At 38.9% G+C, this 24,743-nt stretch overlaps 1 protein-coding gene across 5 annotated transcripts in view; it reads left to right on the top strand.

Annotated features, from left to right (window-relative positions):
* atp8a1 (ATPase phospholipid transporting 8A1) overlaps positions 1-24,743 on the top strand; it is a 108,521-nt gene that overhangs the window by 13,812 nt on the left and 69,966 nt on the right. For all 5 annotated transcript variants that reach the window (XM_039813997.1, XM_039813996.1, XM_039813999.1 and 2 more), the window contains exons 2-11: positions 2,898-3,012; positions 11,674-11,773; positions 13,368-13,466; positions 17,707-17,752; positions 17,987-18,027; positions 20,730-20,803; positions 22,295-22,364; positions 22,513-22,640; positions 23,844-23,955; positions 24,342-24,507. In XM_039813997.1, the coding sequence (XP_039669931.1) occupies positions 2,898-3,012; positions 11,674-11,773; positions 13,368-13,466; positions 17,707-17,752; positions 17,987-18,027; positions 20,730-20,803; positions 22,295-22,364; positions 22,513-22,640; positions 23,844-23,955; positions 24,342-24,507 (951 nt within the window). The remainder of the gene's footprint in view (positions 1-2,897; positions 3,013-11,673; positions 11,774-13,367; positions 13,467-17,706; positions 17,753-17,986; positions 18,028-20,729; positions 20,804-22,294; positions 22,365-22,512; positions 22,641-23,843; positions 23,956-24,341; positions 24,508-24,743) is intronic.

Below are 24,743 nucleotides of genomic sequence, written 5' to 3'. Positions count from 1 at the left end.
TTTTTTTTTGCTTTAAAAATGACTGAAAAACGATTTATGTTTATGTCTATCCAACACGTTCTAACTCCCAACTCACAAAATACAGACGCTTGGTCAGTGTGAACCATTTCAGACCAGGTTACATAGACCTCAAGGAAAACCAAACTGCTAAATGTATTGTTTTTTTTTTTTTAAAGAGAAAGAACATTTATTGTTCAAAACTGTAATTATACAACATAATGTTACTGTACTGAAAATACTTTCAGTATTAGGCAAATATGCACAGATACTTTAAATAAAAACATATTTCAAACAAAGTTTCTTACCTGCAGCCTAATGTAACACACACACACACACACACACACACACACACACACACACACACACACACACACACACACACACACACACACACACACGAGAGTCGGGACTTTTCCCGGTCTGATAATAGTTATACATTGCAAGTTGTTAGCAACACCATCCGGCGGCCTGGCGCCGCTGCCTGCTGGTCAAACTGTGCAGCCTCTGCTCAACCCGTACGGCGGGGGCCGTAAACTTCCCGGTAAATTTTTTTTGGTCCCACACACTTGATTTCAGCCATGTTTACTCAAGATGACGATGACGCGTTGCAGCTCGTGGCTCTAAACTTCCCAGGTAGATTGCGTCATCAACCTGAATTATCGCGATAATGCAATATAATTAAAATCAATATCGTAGGCCAATTTTGTATTGTTTATATTGCATATCGTCTCTATCGCCCATCCCTAACCAGGGCCCTATTTTTTAAGCTGGCACTGATGTTATAAGCATGATGTTTGACAAGGTTTTCAAAATGATAACGGTGAATGTTATACCAAGATATAATGTGGGTATCCCGCCCAGAGAATTTGGCCCACCCATGAGAGAGAGACATCATGGCTTTCAAACGAGCAAAGTGGCAGTTGGTCAAGGCCACACCCCCACCCTCCACTTTGTCCCCCCCCCCCCATCTCCTCCTCAATAGCTACAGACACAGAAGTGGCACATACTAAGGAAAGCTCATTGTGGGACTGGCTCTAGTGGCTGTAATTCTGCACCAAGGCTGAATTTCGGGAAAGAGACTTCAGATACAGTATTAGGGGACCACTAAGGTCTATATAAAAGCATCCAAAGAGCACCATGTCATGGAACCTTTTAGTGTCTTATTACATGCCAGCTGAAGTGTCTGTACTATGCTATTTATTGGTTTATGAATAGCTGGAATAGTATTTAATGTGTGTTCAGATTTTTGAGGGATGATTAAAAGAGGACAGCCTTACCAAGGCATTAGGAGCAAACCATGCATTTGTATTTAAATTAGTTAATCTTACCCTGTTAATACATACACTGGATATACAGGATGTAAGTCCTTGTACATATTTTTACATTTAGCGAGTTACTTTCTGATTTAATAAAGAGATTCTTTTGTGTGTCACTATTTTCCGTCTTTCACTGTAGTAAGCAGCTTCAAGCTACAGGCTTGAGATATCCCCTAGACATCCCTAGACATCCTTTTTTCATGACGCAGCACCTGTCTCCAGCATGGAAAGCATGCATGTTAACTGTCCATCTGTGACGTTTAAGACCTTGCCTACAGAGGCAAAGTAAGACACAGAAATGCCTCTTGCCAATCAAAAAATAAAAACAATATTTGTGTGTGGTTTAAAAAAAAAAAAAAAAAAAACAGGAAAGAAATGTTTCATATACATTAGCATCTCTGCGACCCACGTACAGCCCTCATTTGATGTGTTGATATTGCCTACATGGCTCCATCCCACTTTGTTGAACCTAGTGGGAGCGGAGCAGTGCTGACTCTTTTAGCGATGGAGAGAAAAATAGTTATCCACCCAAGGAGAGGGTTTGTTGATTTTGTTTTCAGCAGTGAATGGCGGCCTCTGACAATTAAACATTTAGGTTTTTTTTCTCCATTTAATGCTCAATAAGACAGAATATTTGCGTGAAGAATAGATGCATTCTGTAAACTGTACGGTTTGGAATTAAAACAGTGGAATCAATCATTAAAAAATACAGTTGGATCACAGCCTTAACATGTACAGTACCCTTGTATTGTGGTTATATGACACCACATTACTGTAGCTGATCCTCAGATTAGTTGTATTTACTGTTGCCAGCAGGATGTCAATCTTAACAGGAAATTCCAAACTCTAACAGGAATATATCACAATTGTTGCTTTCCTATACAGTAGATGTATGTTACTTTGGATGAGTTAGGCTGTTTAACATAAAGCTGGTGATTCCCTGTATTATTATAACAAGGGTTTTCTTCCAAATTGGCTTTTTACTGTGGAGGAGGTAATGAGAGATGTATTGTCAGTGACACGTCATTTGGCAATCCCACTGTTATATTTTCTAAAGCACCTTGTCATTACATTAAGATAATAATTTGAGCATTATACTGCTATTAGATTATTGCTCCTGATCTGAGGCAAGTGTATCACGCAGATAATTACAAATGTCTCGTCAATGTATTGTGTAGGCTGCAGTGAGTGTAGCCTACTACAATGACTAATACATTGTGTACTGTACGCCATCAAATTTGAAAAATAAAATAAAGGTGTAATCTAGTTTAACACGCTTTTCAGACTGTGAACAATTCGTTTGAAAAGTATTACAATAAGACATTTTACAATGCCAACTTTATCCATCACAGCACACAAAACATTTATATCTCAGGCCTGTAAAGCACCAAGGTCACTATAGTTTTCACTTTGAGTATTGGAATCACTGACTTACCTTTTACAGACTCCAAAGAGCCCTTTAGGGACTTTTGGACACGCACCAACTCAAACACTTCAAAACCCCTTTTCATCTTACTTTTGTGTGTGCTCAAGGCAGATTTTATTCCTTATAGAATGTCTTTTTATCCTCCTACGCTACAGGATATGAAAAGACAGAGGACACGACAGAAAAGACGTCCTTAGCTGACCAAGAAGATGCCCGACTGATATACCTCAACCAGCCGCAGTTCACCAAGTTTTGCAACAATCGAGTCAGGTGAGGAGACGTTGCATTTATGGAAATGTATTGAATGTGTTGAGAAATATTTATGTACTGTATGAACCGATTTGGTTAAGAGCTATAGTATGTATGTATGTATGATCAATCAGTTATTTAACACTATTTGCATTAAAGGGATACTTTGCGCCGTTCTAGCTTCGTTTTTGTGTGGGCAGTGTGTTTACTTTAGATCAATGGGGTTTGGCTTCCCCCCTGTGGAGTCAGTGCACGGAGGGTGGAGCGGTGCAGGTCTGCCGTGATGCCGCCACGGAGAAAAGCCAAACACTGTTGATTATGGGCTGGGCGATATGGAGAAAATCAATTAGATACTTTTGACCAAATACCTCGGCAATAATCTGATATTGTAGGGTTTAATTAGGTGCTTTCACAAAATATTTACAAAATGATATCTTTGATAAATAGCCTACTCATTGACATTAATTGGTAAAGGTAAATAATAGAACGGCTAGAACAGTCTGTACGTTCAAAAAGTTACAACACTTTACTGTAATGCAGTCGTTAAACCAGGAAAAGACGACACTTGTCATTTTTTACGATACTACGATATCCAAAATCTAAGAGAATATCTAGTCTCATGTCACAATATTGATATAATGTTGATATATTGCCCAGCTGTACTGTTCATCTAAACACACTGCCCACACTGACTTGACACAGAGCTGGATTTAAATCAGCAACATATCTATTTAGTTAATATCAGTGGAAATGTAACCAGCGAGGAACTGTTGGTGCAAGCTCTATTGCTGGTAAGAGCCCTGCATAAGGCAACTGTGACCCTTTTTTGGGTGGTATTAGCACTGCATGGGTGGTATGCCATGTGAACTTAATACTTGAATAGTAGTAAAATTTCACACACATTTATAGCTTCACTAGATTAACACTGGAGTGCCACCCAAGTAGTGGTAAAGAGGGTTGTAGGTCTGTGGTGGTCTGTTTGTGCCCCCTTCAAAGAAAAATGCATAGCTGCTTGTTGCTTCGTATGCCTCTTAACCTATGCATCAAGCTGGCCTGCGGCCAGTTGCCCTACCCTCAGTACCGAAGTGCTTTGAGAAGATAGTGTTGAAAACATCTCCTCACTGAGGTCTCGCAATTCTTGGATCCTTATCAGTTTGCGTACCAGCCAGAGTGGGAGGGTTAAGGACGCACTGCTTACAATGACCAACAGTATATATATGAGCATCTTGAACAACCTCATAGTCTTGTGAAGATTGTGTTTGTTGATTTTAGCAGTGCGTTTAATACCATCCAACCCCATCTGCTGGTGGGCAAGCTGATGGATCTCAGAGTTAATCCAAAGCTCATTCTATGGATCAATAATTTTCTCCTGAATCCCAGCAGGTTAGATTTAACACAGCTATTTCCTCCCCTAAGTCTATAAATACACGGGCCCCACAGGGCTGTGTTTTGTCTCCCATACTATACACTGTATACTAATGAGTGTTGAGCTTCAGTCTCCACTCACACCTTTTTTGTCTATTGTCCACATACCTCCAGATTTTGAGTCTGTATGGACCAACACTATAGTTCCTTACTAAGCTGAGGAAGCAAAAAAAAACTTGAAGTCCTGTCATCACAAGAAAAATGTAATACATTTTTTGAGATTTACAACGGATGATGAAGACAACCTCTTCATGCTGTTGAAGTTTGATGTACAGCAGTTGAGTAAAGGCTCCTGTCTTTGTTAGTCATGAAAACAAGGCTTCACACCAGTCACACAAGGTGCTTTAAAGACGCTTTCCTCATGTCCCTTAAAATTGAATGGTATCCTAGCTGCTTTAAAATTCATGCTCAAAGTTGTATTCTCTCAAGGATTTTGCTGTCTTTGCTATATGGTAGTCAGGGCTTCTTTTTTAGCATATGTTGTCAAAATGTTGTCTTGAGGAGAAATAATGTACGATCCTTGTACACTCTGGCCTTCTCTGGCGTGACTGCAAAACGGTAAGTAAATAGATGATTGACTTTACCTTGCAAATCTTGTATTCAACCCTCTTAAGATGATGTTTGAATACAAGGCCCGTAGTTAAAACAGTGTACAGAGCACTGGTTTTGATGTGAGCAGTCACTACTTATGTGCAAGAGAAAGGGCTGTTCTGCAGATATTATGACAAAGCACCCAACAGCCATATGATATTTGATAAGTACCTCCAAGATTTGTATCACCAGTGGTGCCTTAGTCCAGATAAACCAGACTGGCCCTTTTTTATCCTTTTGTTCCTCTTGGAGAAGTGCAGTGCTTTTAGCATTAAAGGTCAGGCTTGTTTGGTCAGGCCGCCCTCTGTCAAGGAATATTATTGTTAGCATTCCTGCTGCATGAGCAGCTTGAGAAATTACACAGACACAGCTATAAAGTGAACAGGAATAATGAATGAAAAATACAAGTGTGCTAATAGTAATGTCATTTGTTGGGTCAGCTTCATGTATTGACATGACAAATAACAATTGCAAGCAGCTAAGAAAATTGCATAATATCTTCCGTACTCCAGTTTGTTGTTTATTTATTTGTTTATTTAACAGGGACAATGCACACTAATAATACATATACACATGTAAAGTGTGCCAGAATTAGCCAAAAGGCTATTTTACATCTGCTGTCCCTGGACAGATCGTACAATGTCACACCTAAAAAGATAAAAGGATTATAATAGTACATACAGGTTTAGTCCAATATAAGTAAAATTGACTATAAATGTAAAAAAAAAAGATCAAGCATATAAACAAGAACAGTTGGTCAATATCAATATCAACATCAACACCAACACACACATACACACACAAGCCACACTGTCAGTCCATGTAACAGACAACCTCATAGGCATAGCACAAGTGGCACAAACAGGCAGGACAGGAAAGACAACATAGCAGCAAGATTTTGTGACTACATGTAATGTTGACAGTCCTGCTTACCTGTTAGCCACTTCTTTAAGTTAACTTCAGTTTGTTGTTTATTTCCAGTTATTCAACTGTAAGGAAGTGGATGCTGATTCTACTTTATTTTTTATTTAAAGGTGCACTATGAGTTCCTGCATGGTTTCAGCGCAATTTCATTTTTGTCTCAAATCGTAGGCATCTCTCCTTGATCGGCTAGCTGCCTGCACCCTGAATACACTGAAAAAGCCTGGTCTCGGGAGACAACACAGGGGTCGTAAACGTCAAACAAACACTAGGGGCACAGGCTGTGCACCAAAATACAACAAACCATGTCCCAGCCAATCACCGACAAGATGGTTGGGGGATGGGGTGGGGGTTAGTGACAGTTAGTCAGTAAGTCATGACAATTACGGAAACATGGGGGGAGGGGCGAGCTTTCTCTGTTTTGTTTGGTATTTACTTGGAACGTCAACAGAAGTGACGTCATGCAGGAACTCATAGTGCACCTTTTATAGCCTAGAAATCTAGACGCACCCTAGCGGCAGCAAATTTAATTTGCAGCCAGGGGGGTCTAGGCACTCTCCGTTGGCTTGCGAGCTGGAAAACCAAACTCTGGTCAGGCCAATCACATCGTGTATAGAGTCGGTGGGCGGGCTTATGGCTGCTGCTGCTGCTGGGAACAGCGGTCTTCTGGAAGACTTGGAGTTGAGCTTTTCTTTGAGAAAAAAGTTTTTTAAAAAATTCTTAAAAAAGGAAGATGTGTTCGGAGTTTTGCCGACTGGATACGGCAAAAGTTTAATCTATAAACTAGCTTCGCTACCTTCTTTGTTGCTCTGCCTGGTTGTAGCGCTATCCTATTGTGTGCAGAGGGAATCTGAAAGACAACCGTTTATCCCGCCCCTCGGATTGAGCCCTGTCAATGGTGAGTTCCCAGACCCAACATCTTGATGTGGGTCTGGCTTGTCAGGCTAGCACCTTTTTAAGCTCCTTGTGTAGTTAGGTGACGCTTTCATGATAACTATCATTTTTTGGTTATTAATTATTAACAGACCCAGGTCAATGAGCATATGCAACCAAGACTTGGCATTATTAACCTATTTGGAGTACCAGCTGGATGATGGCTGAATTATGTTGCATCAGAGAAGTGTAAGTAATATGGCCTTTGCTGTGAAAGAGCACCTCTGCATATTTGAAAGTGTATTACATTTTTGTGACCTTACAAAGAGGCGGTCATTAATTCAGTGGGTGGCCTGTGTTCACTGAAAAATAATGGAAAATATCACATTAATTCCGTTTAGTTAAAGCTCATGCTGTTAACACTGTTCAAATAGGGCAGTTAGAATTATCAAGATTAAATCATTGTTATAGACCTCCTAATATTCAACTGATCTGACGTATGACTATAGCGCTCTATTTCCCAGTTTAATCAGATTCAAATTTGCTTGGCTTAAATATGACTGATGCTGTACATAACATACCAGTAATGTATAAATGAATGGCAGTATGTATAAGGGTTTCTATGTCCTTGTAGCATCTGAATTGTATAAGTGCCCAAAAATTCTCCTCAAGCCTTGGTGGCCCATCAGGCTTTAAGCTGCTCTGAAGATCTACAGTGCTGTAATTTGTTCAAGAGGATTGGTTGCTGTCTCAAAGTGACCCGTGGAAACACTTACAGGAGCAGGGTCTGTAATAAATGGTGGATCTAATCTTACAAGCAGCCCTCACAGGTTTCTTGCTTTCACTTGCTCTCATTCTCCCTCTGCAGCATCACTACCTGTAGAATATCTGCTCCCCATCACACAGATGTACACGTATGTGACTCCTCGTAACAGAAAGGCACCCTGTTCTCTCTTGTATGCATGAGGATAGTTGTGGATTGTTTATTTAGATGAACCGGTTGCTGGCAGATCTGGTTGTAATGTAACACGGAGATGTTGACAACCCATCCCATGGCAAACAGGAGTGGCTGTACAAACCATTTTACTTTCATGCATCTATGAAATGCTAATATTGCATGTCTTGTTTTGAAAACAAGGGGCAATTGTGACATGCATAGATACATACAGACATAGACACAATAATCATCATCATCATCATCATCATCATCATCATACATCTTAATAATTTTACTCTGTGGATTTCTTTATCATTGTGACCAAATTTGAGCTACTCATTTTAACAGCACAACAACATTCAGTACTAAACTGTGCACATGACACACACAATACAGTTTACCATCACATTTACCTGGTGATTTGCAGTACTACTGTACTTGTATGAATGTTATAATCCCAAATAGAGGCACATCTTAAAGGGATATTAAACAGGAGGTCATTCATCTATATTGGTTACTGGTCCAACCAGTTGCTGACTTATGTCAGTGTTATGTGTGCACAGTTGTATTTGCAAACCAAATTATTTGGACAAGGACAGACCTATCATCATCCTTCATGCCAAGTCAGACATTATCTAACCACCTATCCGACCATACAATCACCACCTTGGCTGATTTGATTATCTCTAGTGTGGTTGAATATACAGTATGCTGGTAAATCCTGCTGGCAGAAATTGACCATCTAAGGCAGTGTACTGTAGGATTAGGGTGTCACTTTTTTGTATGTTAGCTTTGTATCATCTTTTTGTATGTATATGGATATTGAATGGGTTGCAAGCGTAATTACTTGATAGTTTTTATTTGGAAACATTTGATAATCATTTTTCTCTATTTGTGGCCCCTGGCAGCCCATTCCCGAGTCTCCCATGGTTCATGAATGAGTCTCGACCCAGTCATTTAAACAACATAATCTGCTGTCTTTACCAGTCATGGACATTTCTCAAGTCATGGTGCAGAACATCATCATCACATGTTGGCTTTCCTCCAGCTTTCTCTTTTTGTATGTGATTTCAGTGCCCTTCACTTGTGAAATTATAGAGTTGTTAGATTTTGTTACATTTTGAGCAATATGATTTTAATTGCATTTAAATCCAGCTATAAATGTTTAAATCTCATAGGGAAAGATCATTGTTTTATTTAGTTTTTTTGGGACCTTTTTTTTTTTTTTTAACTGTTTACAAAAGATGTAAAGTGTCAGTTAAAGGTGTGGCTAAAAGTGGAATCCAACAAAACGCTCTCTGACATGTGAAATGTTCACTTGACAGTTGTTTAACTTGCGCAAGTCTAGTTATAACTTATGAGACAAACCACAAAAAAACATTCATAATGACTTCCTGTAATGTCAAACCTTTTGACTGTGGTGAAAATGTTGGCTGAAGTTCTTTTGATCACTGCTGCATGGCTGTAATCTGGATATCTGTGAGTGAGTGGAGGAGGTGCTTCTCATATTGTCTTAATCTGCAGAGCACTGCCAGGAGAGAAAATGTAAGATCCATTATCATGCATTAAGCAAAGTGTAAATGAGCTTTTTTTTATCTTGCTCTGCCTCACTGGAGAAAGTAATACTGTGTACAAAAGTAACTAGAGAGTAGGATGACAGGATGACAGATGTTTTAAAAGAGAGAGATGCCCGGGCCTTAAGGCTAAACCTGCAGCTTCAATAGCAACTATTTCTCTGTATCTCAAGGGATAAACTGAGGGGGGTAACTACGCATTAGCACTAACAGGCTCTATCTGTCTCATACCCAGTGGGGTCACCCGTACTAAATATGATTGCACTCATGGTATTGTTATGGCCGTTGGATGATGTTTGGCATTTCATAACAGGTAGTTAGCTACATTACTTAAATTGTGACTTAACTGAACATTAAAATTATCGCTGTAGAATTACATCAGAATTAATAGAGAAAAGAAAATGAGATCATTCACTTGGTTTTCTAAACATTTTGTTTTGGAAATTACAGAAATACTGCAAGTTCCAAATATAGCCTGAGAGCAGTATGCATTAACACACACACACACACACACACACACACACCACACACACACACACACACACACACACACACACACACACACACACACACACACACACACACACAACACACACACATACATACTCTGTGTCTTTGTTTCCTTTCACAAACAGGTTTCACTTCCTGGTTGTAATAATAATGTTAGTAAATGGCCTAACCTTGTTTCTCACTCATCTGGCTCACTTTTTCTTTTGTTTTCTGTGTTGTGTTACAAGGAACCGTCCTATAGAAATACCCAAATAGATTCAGATCTATTTTCATATCATGTGTTGGTCACTTCATATGATAAAATGATTATATTATATTAGGTACACTGTGAACCTAAAAGAAAAAAGTTTATGAAAAATTACTTTCACGCAATTTCAAAGAGGGGAATTTAAACCACAACTGTGTTTCTGAGTTCAGAAACCCAGTTTTCAAAGAAATGTTTGTTATAAACCCAGTGGTTCAATTTTACAATTTAAAATTAATATGACCTGTCTTTGCTGCCATACTATTCTGCTATGTCAGAAATCTAAACAATATTTATTTTTTAACATGGCTTAGTATATAACTATGAAACTAGGGCTATTTTTATTAATCTAAATTTAATCGACGTGATTATGATTTTGGCTCCCAATGATCACAAAAACAGAATAATCGAGAAAAACAATGATTTACCTCATCACGTTTTGCAAGTAAACTCTTATTTTCTCTTGAATTCTGAATGAAAAAATAAAGTTTTAAATAGGAAAAGTATCAAGGTAAATTTCACAGTTTTTTTTTACTGTTGATTTATTTAACTTTTTCCACTGTTTTTGAAGTTCAATAATTGCAACATCTTTCCAGAAGTCAACGAGTAATCGTGTTAAACTATCGTGATTTCAATATTGACCGAAATAATCGTGATTATATTTTTTTCCATAATCGAGCAGCCCTATATGAAACATCACAGTTTTTACAGGTGACCCAAAGATTATGATTTTTCTTTTTCTTTTTGACAGAAACTGAAATAACTAGGCTAGACTTTGTTGAATGAAACAAAGCTGACCCTTTCTTGACCCTTATTCTGACAAGGCTCTTCATCAGGCTCCGCTGTGAGGCTGGTGTAACATTGTACTGCTGTCAGAACAATGCCTCGCTCTTACTCACTCGCTTTCACTCCGTCCCTCTCACTCACTGTGGACAGCTCCGCTGTACCAGGCAGTCAGGATGACAGTGAATGTAAAAATTGTTTTCATTAACTCAATCTAATGCAATTTTTTCCCATAACTTTACATTGTGCTTGTGGAACATACTGCAGATTTTCTTGTCAACTATGATTCAGACTAACAGGAATAAAACAGAGATATCACAAATGTTAAGCTCCATATGCTTAACCCCCTTTAGACGTGTTGGAGGCTATACTCTGATATTCTGCTTGTATATTTGTGACGGTTTTTGTGTGCGCGTGAATAAGCAAGCAAAGCATTGCCAGTGGCTTGGCATACATCATGCCATATATGTTCTTCCAAAGTGGCTGTTTTGACTGGCCCTTTTAACACAATTGTAAATCAGACTGCTGGAGGTCTGACTCTCAGGCTGTTGAAGGCTCCACCAGCCTTGATATATTGGATATGCAACCGAAAGGACTTTCTTGAATGGGTGCGTTAAGGAATTTGTTATTTTAAATATATTTGAATGGCTAGGTTAGTGTGTGTGTGTGTGTGTGTGTGTGTGTGTGTGTGTGTGTGTGTGTGTGTGTGTGTGTGTGTGTGTGTGTGTGTGTGTGTGGGGGGGGGTGGGGGTAAACCATTTGTCTCTTTCTCTTGTCTCCCTCCTCTACCCATGGCCTTGATTGCTGCTTGATGCCGTCTTCAGCACAGCCAAATATAATGTCCTCACCTTTCTTCCTCGGTTCCTCTACTCACAGTTCAGGAGGGCAGCCAATGCCTTCTTTCTCTTCATTGCACTGTTGCAGGTAAGATGTGGTTTTGTGCGTCTGTGACATAGATTTAAATGCAATGAAAACACCTTATTAATGTTAAATCACTGCTCTTCTCAGCTTCAATTTTGTGAGTTGCCTTTAAAAAATAAATAAATAAATATTTGCCATGACCTAGACCACACAAACACACACACACATACAGTACTTCATATATCCTGATAATGAATAATACATGCAATACTATGTGTGCCTCCTTTTAAAGGGATACTAGATATGCCTGCAGGCTCAACACACTGCATATCACATGCATTGGTAATGCATGGGGTGCCATGGAGGGCTGTACATTGTATTTTGGTCCTTCATTGTACCACTACACTGCAGTAAAGAAATGGCACTGTGCTTTACTTGGTGGGACATGGGATGCAGGAAAGACACTCAAATAGCCCAACTGATGTGGAGCCACAATTAAAAAAACAAAAAAACAAAACAAAAAAAAGAACAGATTTAGGATTAGATTTGTGAAAGAAATAAGCTTCTCCTGGTTTCAGTTTCTAGGTGATTATTGGCTCTGCTCATGTTTTGATTACTGCCCAACAGCCACATATCTTAGCAGTACTGGCACTGTTTTGATTTAGATACAGAACAAAGACTTTCTAGCCTTAAGGAAGTTTGCAGTGGTTTGCCAGCATACTGTAGGTCAACATGAATCCATTTTTTAAGAACAATTAAAGCCTCCCCCACCAATCATTACTACATCATTCAAAGGAGCCAAAATCCATGTCTCAGGTGTTCCAAGCTTTGCAGAAAAGATTAAATGAGAGAAGGAAGGCTTCATAGAACTGAGATTCTGTCTTTACCTATATAACCATGCTGATAGACTACCCTACGTTAATGAGAGCTTTGAGGATGGGAAAGAGCTATATCCAGTGACCTTGCTTTGAAAAGCAGCCAGTGTGAATCTTCATTACCTGCCCTGTCGATGTTGCGACCTTGAATAAAACATCTATGCAGATGAGGGGAGACGAGAGATCTACTTCGTTCAAGTTTCCTTCCAGCAGTATTACAGTGACGATCTCCTGTGGCCCCTCGTTTGGCTTTAATTACGCCACTGTTTGACGGTTAATTTTAAAAGACTTAAAATAGCCAAATCATTCAACATTCAGAGGTAAGGAGAGCATTATAATAGTACTAACTAAGTTGTTTGTGCTGAATATATCTCCTTTTAAATTTGGAGTTCCCGTTCTTTTAGTAATTGAATCTGTCAAATGGTTACAAAATGTGTGATGGTGGTGCTGACTCATAGGTCTAAAACCAGGCTAGTGAGGCTCAGCCCACATTATTGATGACACCAGCAACTGTGTGTCTGTCTGTTTCTTTGTGTAAAAAGAACACACAATTCTCAATCTAAAACTATGTTAAATTTGCTAATGAACTGTCAAGACCGTTCATATAATTATGGTCAAAAATGGTGCGTATAGAAGGAAACACTTTTTTTCTGTTGGCCACTGTCGTCCTTTTAAAGGGTGCTAGCAAATTTATTTAGCAGAGCAGGTGAGTTTGGGGCAGGGGCTGGTTATTTTGAGCCAATAAAAAGTAGTTTTGTGAAAACCTCTTTTGCCTATTTTAGCAAATCCCAGATGTGTCTCCCACTGGTCGCTGGACCACACTGGTGCCGCTGCTCTTCATCCTGATGGTGGCTGCTGTCAAGGAGTTCATTGAGGATCTGGTAAGACAAACCTCTGAAATTATTTGATACTAGTTTTTGTTTCACCCTGTCGAAAGATCTCTCTTTCTGTGCGAAAGTTGGACTTGGATTGTAATTTAAAAACCATTTCTGTTGGTATTGTTGTTGTATTCTTTATTTTTTGCTGTTTTTAAATGTCTTATGTATCCCTGTACGGTGTCTTTGAGTCCCGAGAAAGGCGCCTCTAAATAAAATGTATTATTATTATTATTATTATTATTATTATTATTATTATTATTATTAAGACCTTTTTGTACTTTTTGTAAGTATTACAAAGTATGTTCAAAGCATATCCTCTTACAAAAGGGTCAGTCACATGATGTTGTCTAAAACGTGATATTACCAAAGAGCCATCATCTGGCCTTGAAAAACATCATTACTGCAGGAATTAAGACATGTACACATACGTTAGATCACCTTAGTCGCAGGTATGAAAAGGCAATCAATAAACGTTTTGGCCCAATTTTGCATTTGGTTTGAAGCAACTTTTACATCTCAGCTATCAAGTCCTTAATTAATGCAGACAGCATGAACACAACTATATGGGCCATATGTAATAGTGTGCTAAAAATGTTTGCAGCCTTTTTGCAAACATAAATGTTTTATCTTCAGTTTGTCTGTGCAAAATAAGTAATTTCTATCTATGTATTACATCAATATACTGAACCGCCAAATGCAGGTAATCGAAAGACAATTGTCTAAGTAAATGGTAAATGGACTGCTTTTATATAGCCTTTCTACCTTACCGGACAACACGCTTTACAACTTGCCTCCCATTCACACCCACACACATTCATACACGGACAGACCCACTCTACCTCCTGAGCCACAGCTGCCCCAAATACATGAAATACATGAAGTAAAATCAAATTCTCTGCAATAGACTCTACTTTATCATTAAAGTTGGTTAATTAGTTCTCAGATTGAGTGATGTACCCTAACTTGAAGAGACTGTCCCTCTGGGCTTACTCCCCCAACATATAGAAACGCCATCAGACATAGACATGCATACGCACACGCTCATTTCAGAGGTCACAGCTGTGCTTACTGCACCCGCAATACTCATTCAGTCAATTAACCTAGATACTGAATGCGCATGCACAAAGGCAGTTAGTACTAACAAAACAAAACAACTGTCTCTCCTCAAGCAAGTCTGAACTGTTAAATAGATGCTTTAAAAAAAAAAAAAAGTATGAAAGGTTGATTTCAGTATTTTTTTGTTTTGGTGAAATCTTTTTATTGTGTGAATTCTTGCTTGTTGGTAAGTTAAAGGCTTCAAAATATGTTTTATGTCAGTGTTGGCAAGTAATCCGCTCAAGCCCTTCTAAACTAAGTGAGGGAATGTTGCATTGTACTGTATTGCAGTGACCCTGCAATGCGATCCTCTATGCAGGTCCCAGTGGACAGTTACTCTATACTATTAGCCTCTATGTCATGCTGAGGGGACCAGCGCAGCACTTTCTCTCTCGGCCTGTTGTGAAAAACATGGGAACAGAGTGGTGATGACTCTGTCTTTATTGCTGAAGGTCACCTGCGCACACGTCTGTTCCCTGTACTGCGCTGTCCCTCACAAGTTGACCTGACAGGGCAACATCGACCCCCTAACTTCATGAATCATGCACTATGGACACACAGTACAGCACATATCTTACCTTGTTGCTGGCTGTATCTGCTGCAGCAGACTCGGGCTGTTGGTTCTCAGTAGTGCAACTTTCTTTTCAGCTTAAAAATGTTACAAACTTAAATGTAATGGGAATCACACTGGCGTGTGGTGCACTTTTACACTGTAACACTGCTTATCTTTGCTCTGTTAAATTTCCAGTCAAACTGAAATGAAAACATGAGATGAAAGACCAAATCATTTTTGTGTGTGGTTATTAAACCTCCTTCACTACTGCATCACATTAGTTGAAGCCATATATACAGGTTAATTACGGTAACGTTGCAGATGCTCTAGCCTTTAATCTTTTGCTGCTTTCAGTTTTCCCCCTCTGTGGCTGAAGTCTACAGAGGCCTGATACTGCAGTATTTATCCATAACCCCTGCATGCTACTCGCCCTCCACTGCAGTGTGATTACACACATCATCTAAATACAGTACATCTCCTTTTCTCCATGTCCATCGGGACAGAAGAAGCGAGAAAGGAAGAGGCAGAGAGAGAAAATGAAATGGGTGAAAGGCAAGAGAAGTTGTGGAGTAATGTATATAAATACAGTTTACTACATATTTATGAATAGAGGAGGTTCTGTACAGCCAGAACAGATTGCGTGGATGAATCAATGAAATTAGCTGACAGCGTTTGCACAGGGGATGATGAATGAGCTTTGTAGCAAACGTTTTTTTTTCTGGCCATAGTGTAGCTGGTAAAAGGCTGTAGCCCACGGACACACAGTCAATTCATTAGACACTACATCGTTTTGCAGGGATATTAAACAGATTTGATTTAACTGAAGCCTGAAAAAGAAGTCAGGTTGTGGGCGGCAGAGATGAAAAGAAACATGGGAAAATAAAAGTAGAGAGGGACTTAAAAGAGTGGATGGAACAATAGTGCAAGAGAAAACAGCCTCTAGAGCAGATTCAGTTTTCAGCTTTAAAATGGTTGTTGTTCAGAGGGACTATATATATATATTGTAGGCTTTGATGTGACTGGGTAATTAGATTAGATGTTTTTGTGACTTTAAGGTTAATAGCTTGAGTGTACAGGTCATTGGAGAAATCTGGACAAGTAGAGTGAATACCTCTCCTCCATTAGCAGCTATGTATTGATGCAACCCACTTCACCTTCAGCCACTTTGGTTTTTCAGTGAGCAACAGGAAGACTTCTCTACCCTCCTGAAATGTACAGCACAAGCTTCCAAATTAGCTTTCAATTAAATTAGAATTAGACTAAATTAGAATGGATCTTCAAAGTAAACAGATTATTAGCAGGGACGTGAGTGGATATGTCCTCTGCTCGCTAATCAAGTACAGCACACGTTGCTTTTAGGAGCTACATTGTAAAACACAGTGATTATTTATGTGAGACAGACTCAGCAACACGTTATTAGTCAGCGTGATGCTAGTTGACAAGCTGTCCCTTGGAATCAGCTGTTGAAGTCACAGTTGATTGCATGACTGTTCGGCAGACAAGAGGGACATGAGGGCAAGTAATACTTCTGATTAGTATTTTGATGCAGTCGCAGTTGTTCGCAGTCGTTCTGCTTGATGGAGAACTAAGGATCACAAGACAATTTTCTATACGTACATTATATGACACACACACACACACACACACACACACACACACACACACACACACACACACACACACACACACACACACACACACACACACACACACACACACACACACAAGACTAATGTACTATTTAGTCTAACATTTATTCATATTTCCTGCAATGCCATGTTTTTTGTATTTATTACATATTTTGTAACATTATTTTCTATGAAATTAACTGTAACTCCTTGATGGTAATGACGGTAATCTACACCAGGTGACCAAACTTGAAGTCCTGACTATTTATCATATTGTTTTGCATTACAATTGTTAACACGTGTGATGGCTGACCACTACATTGTTTTCTGAAGACGCATCTATGTTTGCCTAGGATTACAGCTAATGGTCTTTCAGTTCGGTCACCTGTTGTAGTTCATGTTGCCATTATTTTGAGAAATCTGTATATATTTGTATGTGTTTAATGTATAAAGTTCAGTGCCTGCTGAAGAATATTTTGGTTGTGCATACCTTTTTTTTTCTCAGTGTAAGCTGATTTACCAATGGGAAGAGTTAAGTATTACCATTACCAAGATTAGGGGGGTTCTTGTTAGGGCCACTAGTGCAAAAGACTCTATGCCGTCATTGTACTGTAGTGGGCATTGGACTAAGGAATTACTCAAATGCCATACTGCATATTATGAGTCTGTGCATTTGCGAAGGTTGTGAAGTCCTAGTGAGAATATTCACATACACTCTGCAGTCAGTGCACAGTGTAATCTTTCTTCAGCTTGTAACTGCAGACTTTGAGAGGTCCATCTGCCTCTCTCTTTCTGTAGTAAGTGGTGCTATACAGTTTCACCCTCTTCAGGCTATTTCCCCCTATAAACTCAGAGAAGTCTCTTATAATCCATAGTAGTTGGTCTTTGTATGATTACTTTCTGTTCTCCCTTGTTTGTTTTTTGGTTACTTATCAGAAGATAAAATGGTTTTTTTTGTTCCTTACAGAAACGTCACAACGCGGACAGTGTTGTCAACAAAAAGGAATGTCAAGGTATTGAAAACCATTTTTCTTTGGGTTCTTTAGGGAAGCCAAAGAGTTGTTGGTGTTACTATAAAAGTACTACTGGTTTTAGTGTCGAAGTATTTACATTGCCAACAAGCAAATAGGCCTTAATAAAATCCTGATTGTCTGCATTGTAGCATGGCTTTTATTTGTTTTGTCTCTTTTACTTCCTTGTTCCCTGTTGCTGTAACTTTCTCTATCACTCTGTTTTTCTCGCCACAGTACTGAGGAATGGTGCCTGGGAGATTGTGCACTGGGAAAAGGTATGTACCCACAATGTGTCACTAATGGTCATTTTCACCAGTTCCCATTTTATTCATCTAGAGCAGATTTCGCCCTCTATTGTGCTGTTGTCAGTTGGAGAAATCTCACATATTGTGTCCACACACACACACGCACACACACACACACACACACACACACACACACACACACACACACACACTGACCCCTCTAGTATCCAGCCGCTAATTAATCCAGCGTTTCCATGTGGACGGTCATTAGAAGACAGTGCTGTAGGACAAAGAGAAGCTTCCTCTATTCTGTCATAATGAAGCTATTTTATTACTGTGGCTGGAACACTTTCCCTAAAAGCATCAAAAACACCAGACCGTACACAAATGAGATCGATTTGGACTATTTGAGAATTGGTAATATAGCCTCATCCATTACATACATCATGTAATAGTGCAATATAAACTGAATATTTCTTCCTGCTCCCTGGGATATGAGACAGACAAGAAATAATCATTTATTTACAACATGAAGTATTGTTGATTTGTTCTTGAGAACTAAGTTAACAGCAGGAGATGTAGCGTCTGTCTCTAATGTATCAAGATGAATACAAAATAAAAAATAGAATGTGAAAATCGCATATTTAAGATGCAATACGTGCCACAACAACTTGCTGAAATAAAACAAAATCTATGTGGCAGTGCATTCAGCCATCTAGCTGAAGGGTGGGGTTTCAGGAAGTACCCATGATTAGATGAAATGACTATTCAAAGACCTTATCTGCATCAGAGTGATTTTATGGCACAGGGCTTTTGTAAGGAGCAAAATATTTGATTCATGCATTGACTTGGTTCCTGCAGGCAGAAAAATCACAGTGTTTCTTGCTGGTATGTGACTGCCCCCCCCCCCACCCCCTCTCATACAGACAGAAAGCTTCTCTAAAAAGTCTAGCTTTAAATAATTGATGTGTTTTACATCTTCAGCATGCATATTGTAAATTTTCAGTTTGGTCTCCAAGTTCCTTTCGTAACTCTTTCAGGGCAGCTCGAATGAGGCCAAAATGATCACTTTTATTTCACATTATTATTAATAATGTTTTTGGGCACAAAATTGTTTTGGTACGGTTTATGCATTTGATGTAATCATATTTTTTCAGCTGTAATAGATTTTGTCTATACTATAGAAGACAACATGTTTGGGTATTGCTAATTTACCCCCTCATAATTAAATGGGTTGCCTTGTCATTATGCACTCACATGTGACATGATAACACGTTTTCGACAGGTCCTACCTACTAAAACCGCCTCTCCGTCTTTTCTTTGTGACAAAAGAAATGATAGTTTCCTTCTCTTTAAATCTTTAATTATGTTATTAATCGTCATTTTGATTGCTGCTTTTTTGTGTTATTGTCGCCATTGATCAGAATTGATTTTGAATTCATGATTTTGAATAATGAAGGTTTTTATTTACAACATTAGTTGCTCAAAAAATAGACTAGAAATACAGCAGACCTTTTGTGCAGCGATAAAGAGCTTGTTGTTGTATGAAATGCATGAACGTCACGGCTCATTTCTCACCAGCTGTTATGATGGAAAATGTTGATAAATACAATTTGTTTTTCTCTGAAGTTGCTGAATGATGGAATATACTGAGTGGTTGCACCTGTTATGCAATGTTCAGAAGTAATAGAAAGAAGACTCCAGCTGTTTTTGTACTGTTTACTGCTTTAATGTACTTACCTTTTTTTCTCACCAGCTGTGCATTTTTGCTCTTGATGCAGAACTCATGTTTCCATGTATGCTGTTTTTATAGGCAGTGCACAGCAGTAACCGGTTTATTTTCACAGGTTGAGGTGGGCGATATTATTAGAGTAAATGGCAGTGATTTCGTTCCCGCGGATGCTGTCATTTTGTCAACCAGGTATAGGAGTCCACCCTGCTGCCAGACTCTGTGGAACTTCACTCTTCTTTTTCTTTTTGCTCTCTCTCAGCTCTCCCTAAAGAAGTGATGGTTAGATAATACATTAAGCCAACATGGTCAAAGTGGCTTAAAATCCTGCAATTGGAATTTAAATTTTGTTTAGAAATACATAACTTTGCATGCTTTTTTATCATTTGGTGACAACCATCACTTCTCTAAGTGGGACATTGGTAATGTGATATTGTATTAGAATTGATCATGTCAACATAAACCTACCTACCTCCTTCACCTTTTCAAAAAAACATTTGGCCTCTCTGTTCTGTATGTCTAATGATAAAACATAATACGAAATGTATCTTTAAAAAAAACTATCTTTTATTAAAATTTCTCTAAAAATACAGAGTGAACAGTGCTTTTTCAAAAATCTCTTCTACTGGCACAATTTCAATCACCACTTCACACATCACTACTTTGTTCTGAATATATATTTAGACTTAATATATTTAGACTTAATACCTCTGAGAAATTGTATCATCAACTTTACGGTATCATTTTTTTCTAAATGGTTTTGTGAAAAGGAGAACCGATGACCAACCATACCCGACTGATCATTGTGCTCTTCTCATTTCTCTCTTCCCCTTATGTGTTTGCTGTTTGTATGTCTGTCTGTGTATTTATTTTTATTTTTATTTTTTTTTATCCCCTCAATTCTTCCCTTTTTTTCACATCCTCTCCTCTCCTGCCCCCTGTGCGAACAACTGCCACACCTCCTCTCTCTCGCCCCCTGCTGGTGCGTGGTTGCTATTATCAGGTGTCTGTTGGGGAAGTAGTCAGAGCTGCAAATGGGGATCACCTCCCGGCTGACCTCGTCATACTGTCGTCCAGGTCAGGAAACCAGCAACATTACCAAAAAGAAAAAACAGCGTTGGGAGAGATAGGGGCTGTGTGTACCAACTAGGACGAGACATTTAGCTCTTCTCTCACTCATCACACAAGAACTAGTTTATTTTAAACCATTTTCGGGAAGCAAGGGGCCTGTGATTATTCTGGCAACAACCAGATGGCAACAACCAGATGTTAGAGAGCCAGAGTCAATGTTCCTTTCCTTTTCCTCTACATCGTGGTTTGGCAGCCATAATAGTGGCCGATTTATACAGTCGTTTTATTATGTTTTATATATTTTGTTTGACATCCTAACTTCTACAGTAAACCCTTTTCAGTGTTTGGCTGTAACTTCCAACACTGCTCGCAGTGAATGGAGACATCTTGTACTACAGCACAGGAGCGCCAGCTCTTTCTTTGATATACTTTTTTATTGGGTGTGAATACATTTCCATATTCTTGCCCTTTGCATGGCTTGTATGGCACCCTCAATGCAATGCAATGCAATTTAATTTGATGTGACAATGTGCATGCAGTCACATTCCAAGATGTAAAGCATCTTGGAATTATTTTTCTTTCAACTTTCCACTTGTTACTACCATTTGAACAAGCTTAAGTGTAGTTCAGTATTTCACAATCATTATTTAAGCAGTATTTTGCTGTTTTATGAATAGCACCAAGTTGTCACAACCTGGCCATGCCAGCAGACTCATTTCCATGAAGCAAAGCTTGAATTTGATGGTTAATAGCAGCTGATTCCAAACCTCCCATCGATTGTGGTTGGGCTTCAGTGTCCAGATCTCCCTTTGATTTTCTCTTTCACCCTGTGTGTTTGGACCAGCCTTCGGTATGAATAAATCACTCTATAAAAAGAGTAGCTAACCTGCGACCCAGCTCACCTTAAGCACCGGCATGCTCTCACGCTCTGTCCCTGTGCCCAGAGCCTGACAGAGGCTCATTTGTCTGCTGTGTTTGTTGTGCTCGGCATGCCTGCTGCTCGCTCATATATCCCTACTCTGGTGTTTTCTCTCTCTCCACTCCCTGTCCCTTTGCAGTGTATTTTAGACCGTAAAACTCTGGGGTGGCACTAAACAAAGATGTTATGTCTGTCTTAAGGACATTTAATGTGCATTAAGTGGGTAACTTCCACTCAGCACAACTTTGTAGTTTTATGTTTCGGAGTGGCCTTTAGGCTGACATGTAGAGTCTTTGTTTGCAGTGATCTAGTCATATGTAATGTTCTGTTGTAGGCCCTTTTTTTTAAATCCTATCTAGTTTATAAATAATTGAGATGGAAATTTACATTGAAAGTAGAAGTTATTATTGGTAAATAATCTGTACCCTTTTACTAGTTGGTATACAATATTCTATAAAATTACAGCCACATAAGATAATGAACAGTTAAGTTCAGATTTACAGTTATACATGAATAAATAGCAGTCGTCCTATTGTATTGTATTCCTATTCCAAGTATATGTTCTCCCTCCACTACAGTGAACCACAGGGTATGTGCTACATTGAAACATCTAACTTGGATGGAGAAACAAACCTTAAAATCAGACAGGTGATTGTCTTTTTTTTTTTTTTATTCTTTCTTAATGCAAGTCACTGTCCATACAATGAGAGCTTAGAGGAATCTTCTGTTAAGTTTGCAACACAAATTGATGAAAAGTAAGAACACTGCAATAATGCTGCTGTAACGACATCAACAGGGTCTCCAAATGACTGCAGAAATAAAGGACATCGACAGCCTGATGCGTCTCTCTGGGCGGATGGAGTGTGAGAGCCCAAACCGCCACCTGTATGAGTTTGTTGGGAACATCCGCCTTGATGGACACAGGTGGGCTCAGTTGCAGAGCTCCATGTCTGGCCCTCAGCCCCTCGTGCTAACTCAATAGCCCATTAGCCAGGAGCAGAGTCTGTATCAGTGCATTATGGGGTTTTAGGGGTTATTTAATCTTTCTGCTAAATAAATGAAAGCACCTGCCTCAATCATTTTTTTGGGCATTTTAGGCCTTTAATTCGACAGGACAGATGAAGACGTAAACGGGGAGAGAGAGGGGGAGAATGACATGCAGCAAAGGGCCGCAGGTCTGAGTCAAACCCGCGGCCGCTGCGTCGAGGAGTAAACCTCTATATATTTGCGCCTACTCTAAGAACTGAGCTAACCTGGCCACACTACCTCAGTTAAATTAATTAGATATTTGTTTGGAGACTTTGCCATTGAACAGAAAATGCATTTTATATACTGTTTATATATATATATATATATATATATATATATATATATTAGGTTTTTTTTATATATGCCTGCTATATGATAAATTGGCTTGATTCTTGGAGTTTGGAAAAATAAAGCTCTCCTGAATAAGCATTGTTACCAAGAGCTATACTTAGCTCTTTGTGGGTGTATTTTTTGATGGGCTGTATTTTTATCTTGATGGAAATCTTCTTACTCAGTTTTACCAGCGTGCAACTTAAGACATCAAATCCTACAGGCTTGGATGTATGTCAGTTTAAACACCATTGTTACAACTGAATTGCATGTACATTTATATTCTGATTTTATAATTAAGAGTTCAACTTGTTGATGGGAAAATGCAATTTATTAGAAATAGAGGTCAATTTTAATACTGCCTGTGGTATAAATATTGTTAACGTGAACAAGTCTTTCACAGCATCACGCAATAATAATTACCTAGTTTGTATTTTTTGTGTGGTAAAAAGATCTGTCAGGGTGGATTACTTAGTGTTGTAATATTGATTATTGGTTATCGTTAGCATTGGCATATATATCAATTAGGAATCAGGAAGATTGATGTTAAGGTCAGCACTCGGACGGCGTGTAGTGAAGTGTTTTAAACAAATGTCTTTAGTATCAAAATAAGATTATAGATTGTTTAATGTGTCAGCCATTACTGTCAACCAAAGACTTTGTTAACAAAAAATAATTGAACCAACTTGTAAGAGACCATGTTAGCCTATTAGTCTGTAGGGAAAGTATGAAGAATGTACTCATAGCAGTGCTGTTTTTTTACTACAGTACAATGCCACTGGGTCCAGACCAGATCTTACTGAGAGGAGCCCAGCTGAGGAACACTCAGTGGGTGCATGGGGTGGTGGTCTACACTGGACATGACACAAAGCTCATGCAGGTAAAGCATATGTGCACAGTATTTAGAGAGTTTTATTTGCAGTTACAAAAAAAAGTTGGCCTAAGAAAAGGCTCAGTCTGGTGAACTGGTTCATACTTTATTTTAAAAACCTATTTTCATTTCTGTGCCGTTTTACTTTTTTATGCAACCAAATATGTTTAACCAACAAATATCAGACGGCATGTGCCTGCATCAATATCACCAAATCTTATTATGTTTTTCTGCAAATGTTTTATCTTCAGACATTTAATGCTCCTAGGCAGTTTGTTACAAATGTTTAGTTCCCCTGAACATATTTTATCTTGATGATAAGATAGGGAACCTCACCATTGGCCATACTTACTCATTTCTTTTTCTACCACAACTGTCTTGTTTGTGTTACCCAGAATTCCACTCGGCCTCCTCTGAAGCTGTCCAACGTTGAGCGTATCACCAACTTTCAGATCCTTGTGCTGTTTGGTTGCCTGCTGGCCATCTCTCTGGTCTGCTCCATTGGCCAAACCATCTGGAAGTACCAGTACGGCAATGATGCCTGGTACATGGATCTCAACTGTAAGAGTCCCAACAGCCCAGGCTGCACCTCTTATTCCACATATTTTGTCTCACTTGTCCATATCAGCTTATTTCTTTGTCATTTTAAGTTCCTAAATGCTGGTATGTGTTGTGTCGTTTTTATGTTGCCTCAGTTAAACTATGTTTCGCATTACAAGTGAAATATGTGGCAATGTGGGAATAAGTGAATTCCCTTTTAACTGAGAAAAGACAGCTGTGACATGCATAGATGTGTT

The sequence above is a fragment of the Perca fluviatilis genome, chromosome 10 (assembly GCF_010015445.1).
Source record: "Perca fluviatilis chromosome 10, GENO_Pfluv_1.0, whole genome shotgun sequence".
Taxonomy (NCBI): Eukaryota; Metazoa; Chordata; class Actinopteri; order Perciformes; family Percidae; genus Perca; species Perca fluviatilis.
This window is presented reverse-complemented; position numbering and strand designations above follow the sequence as displayed.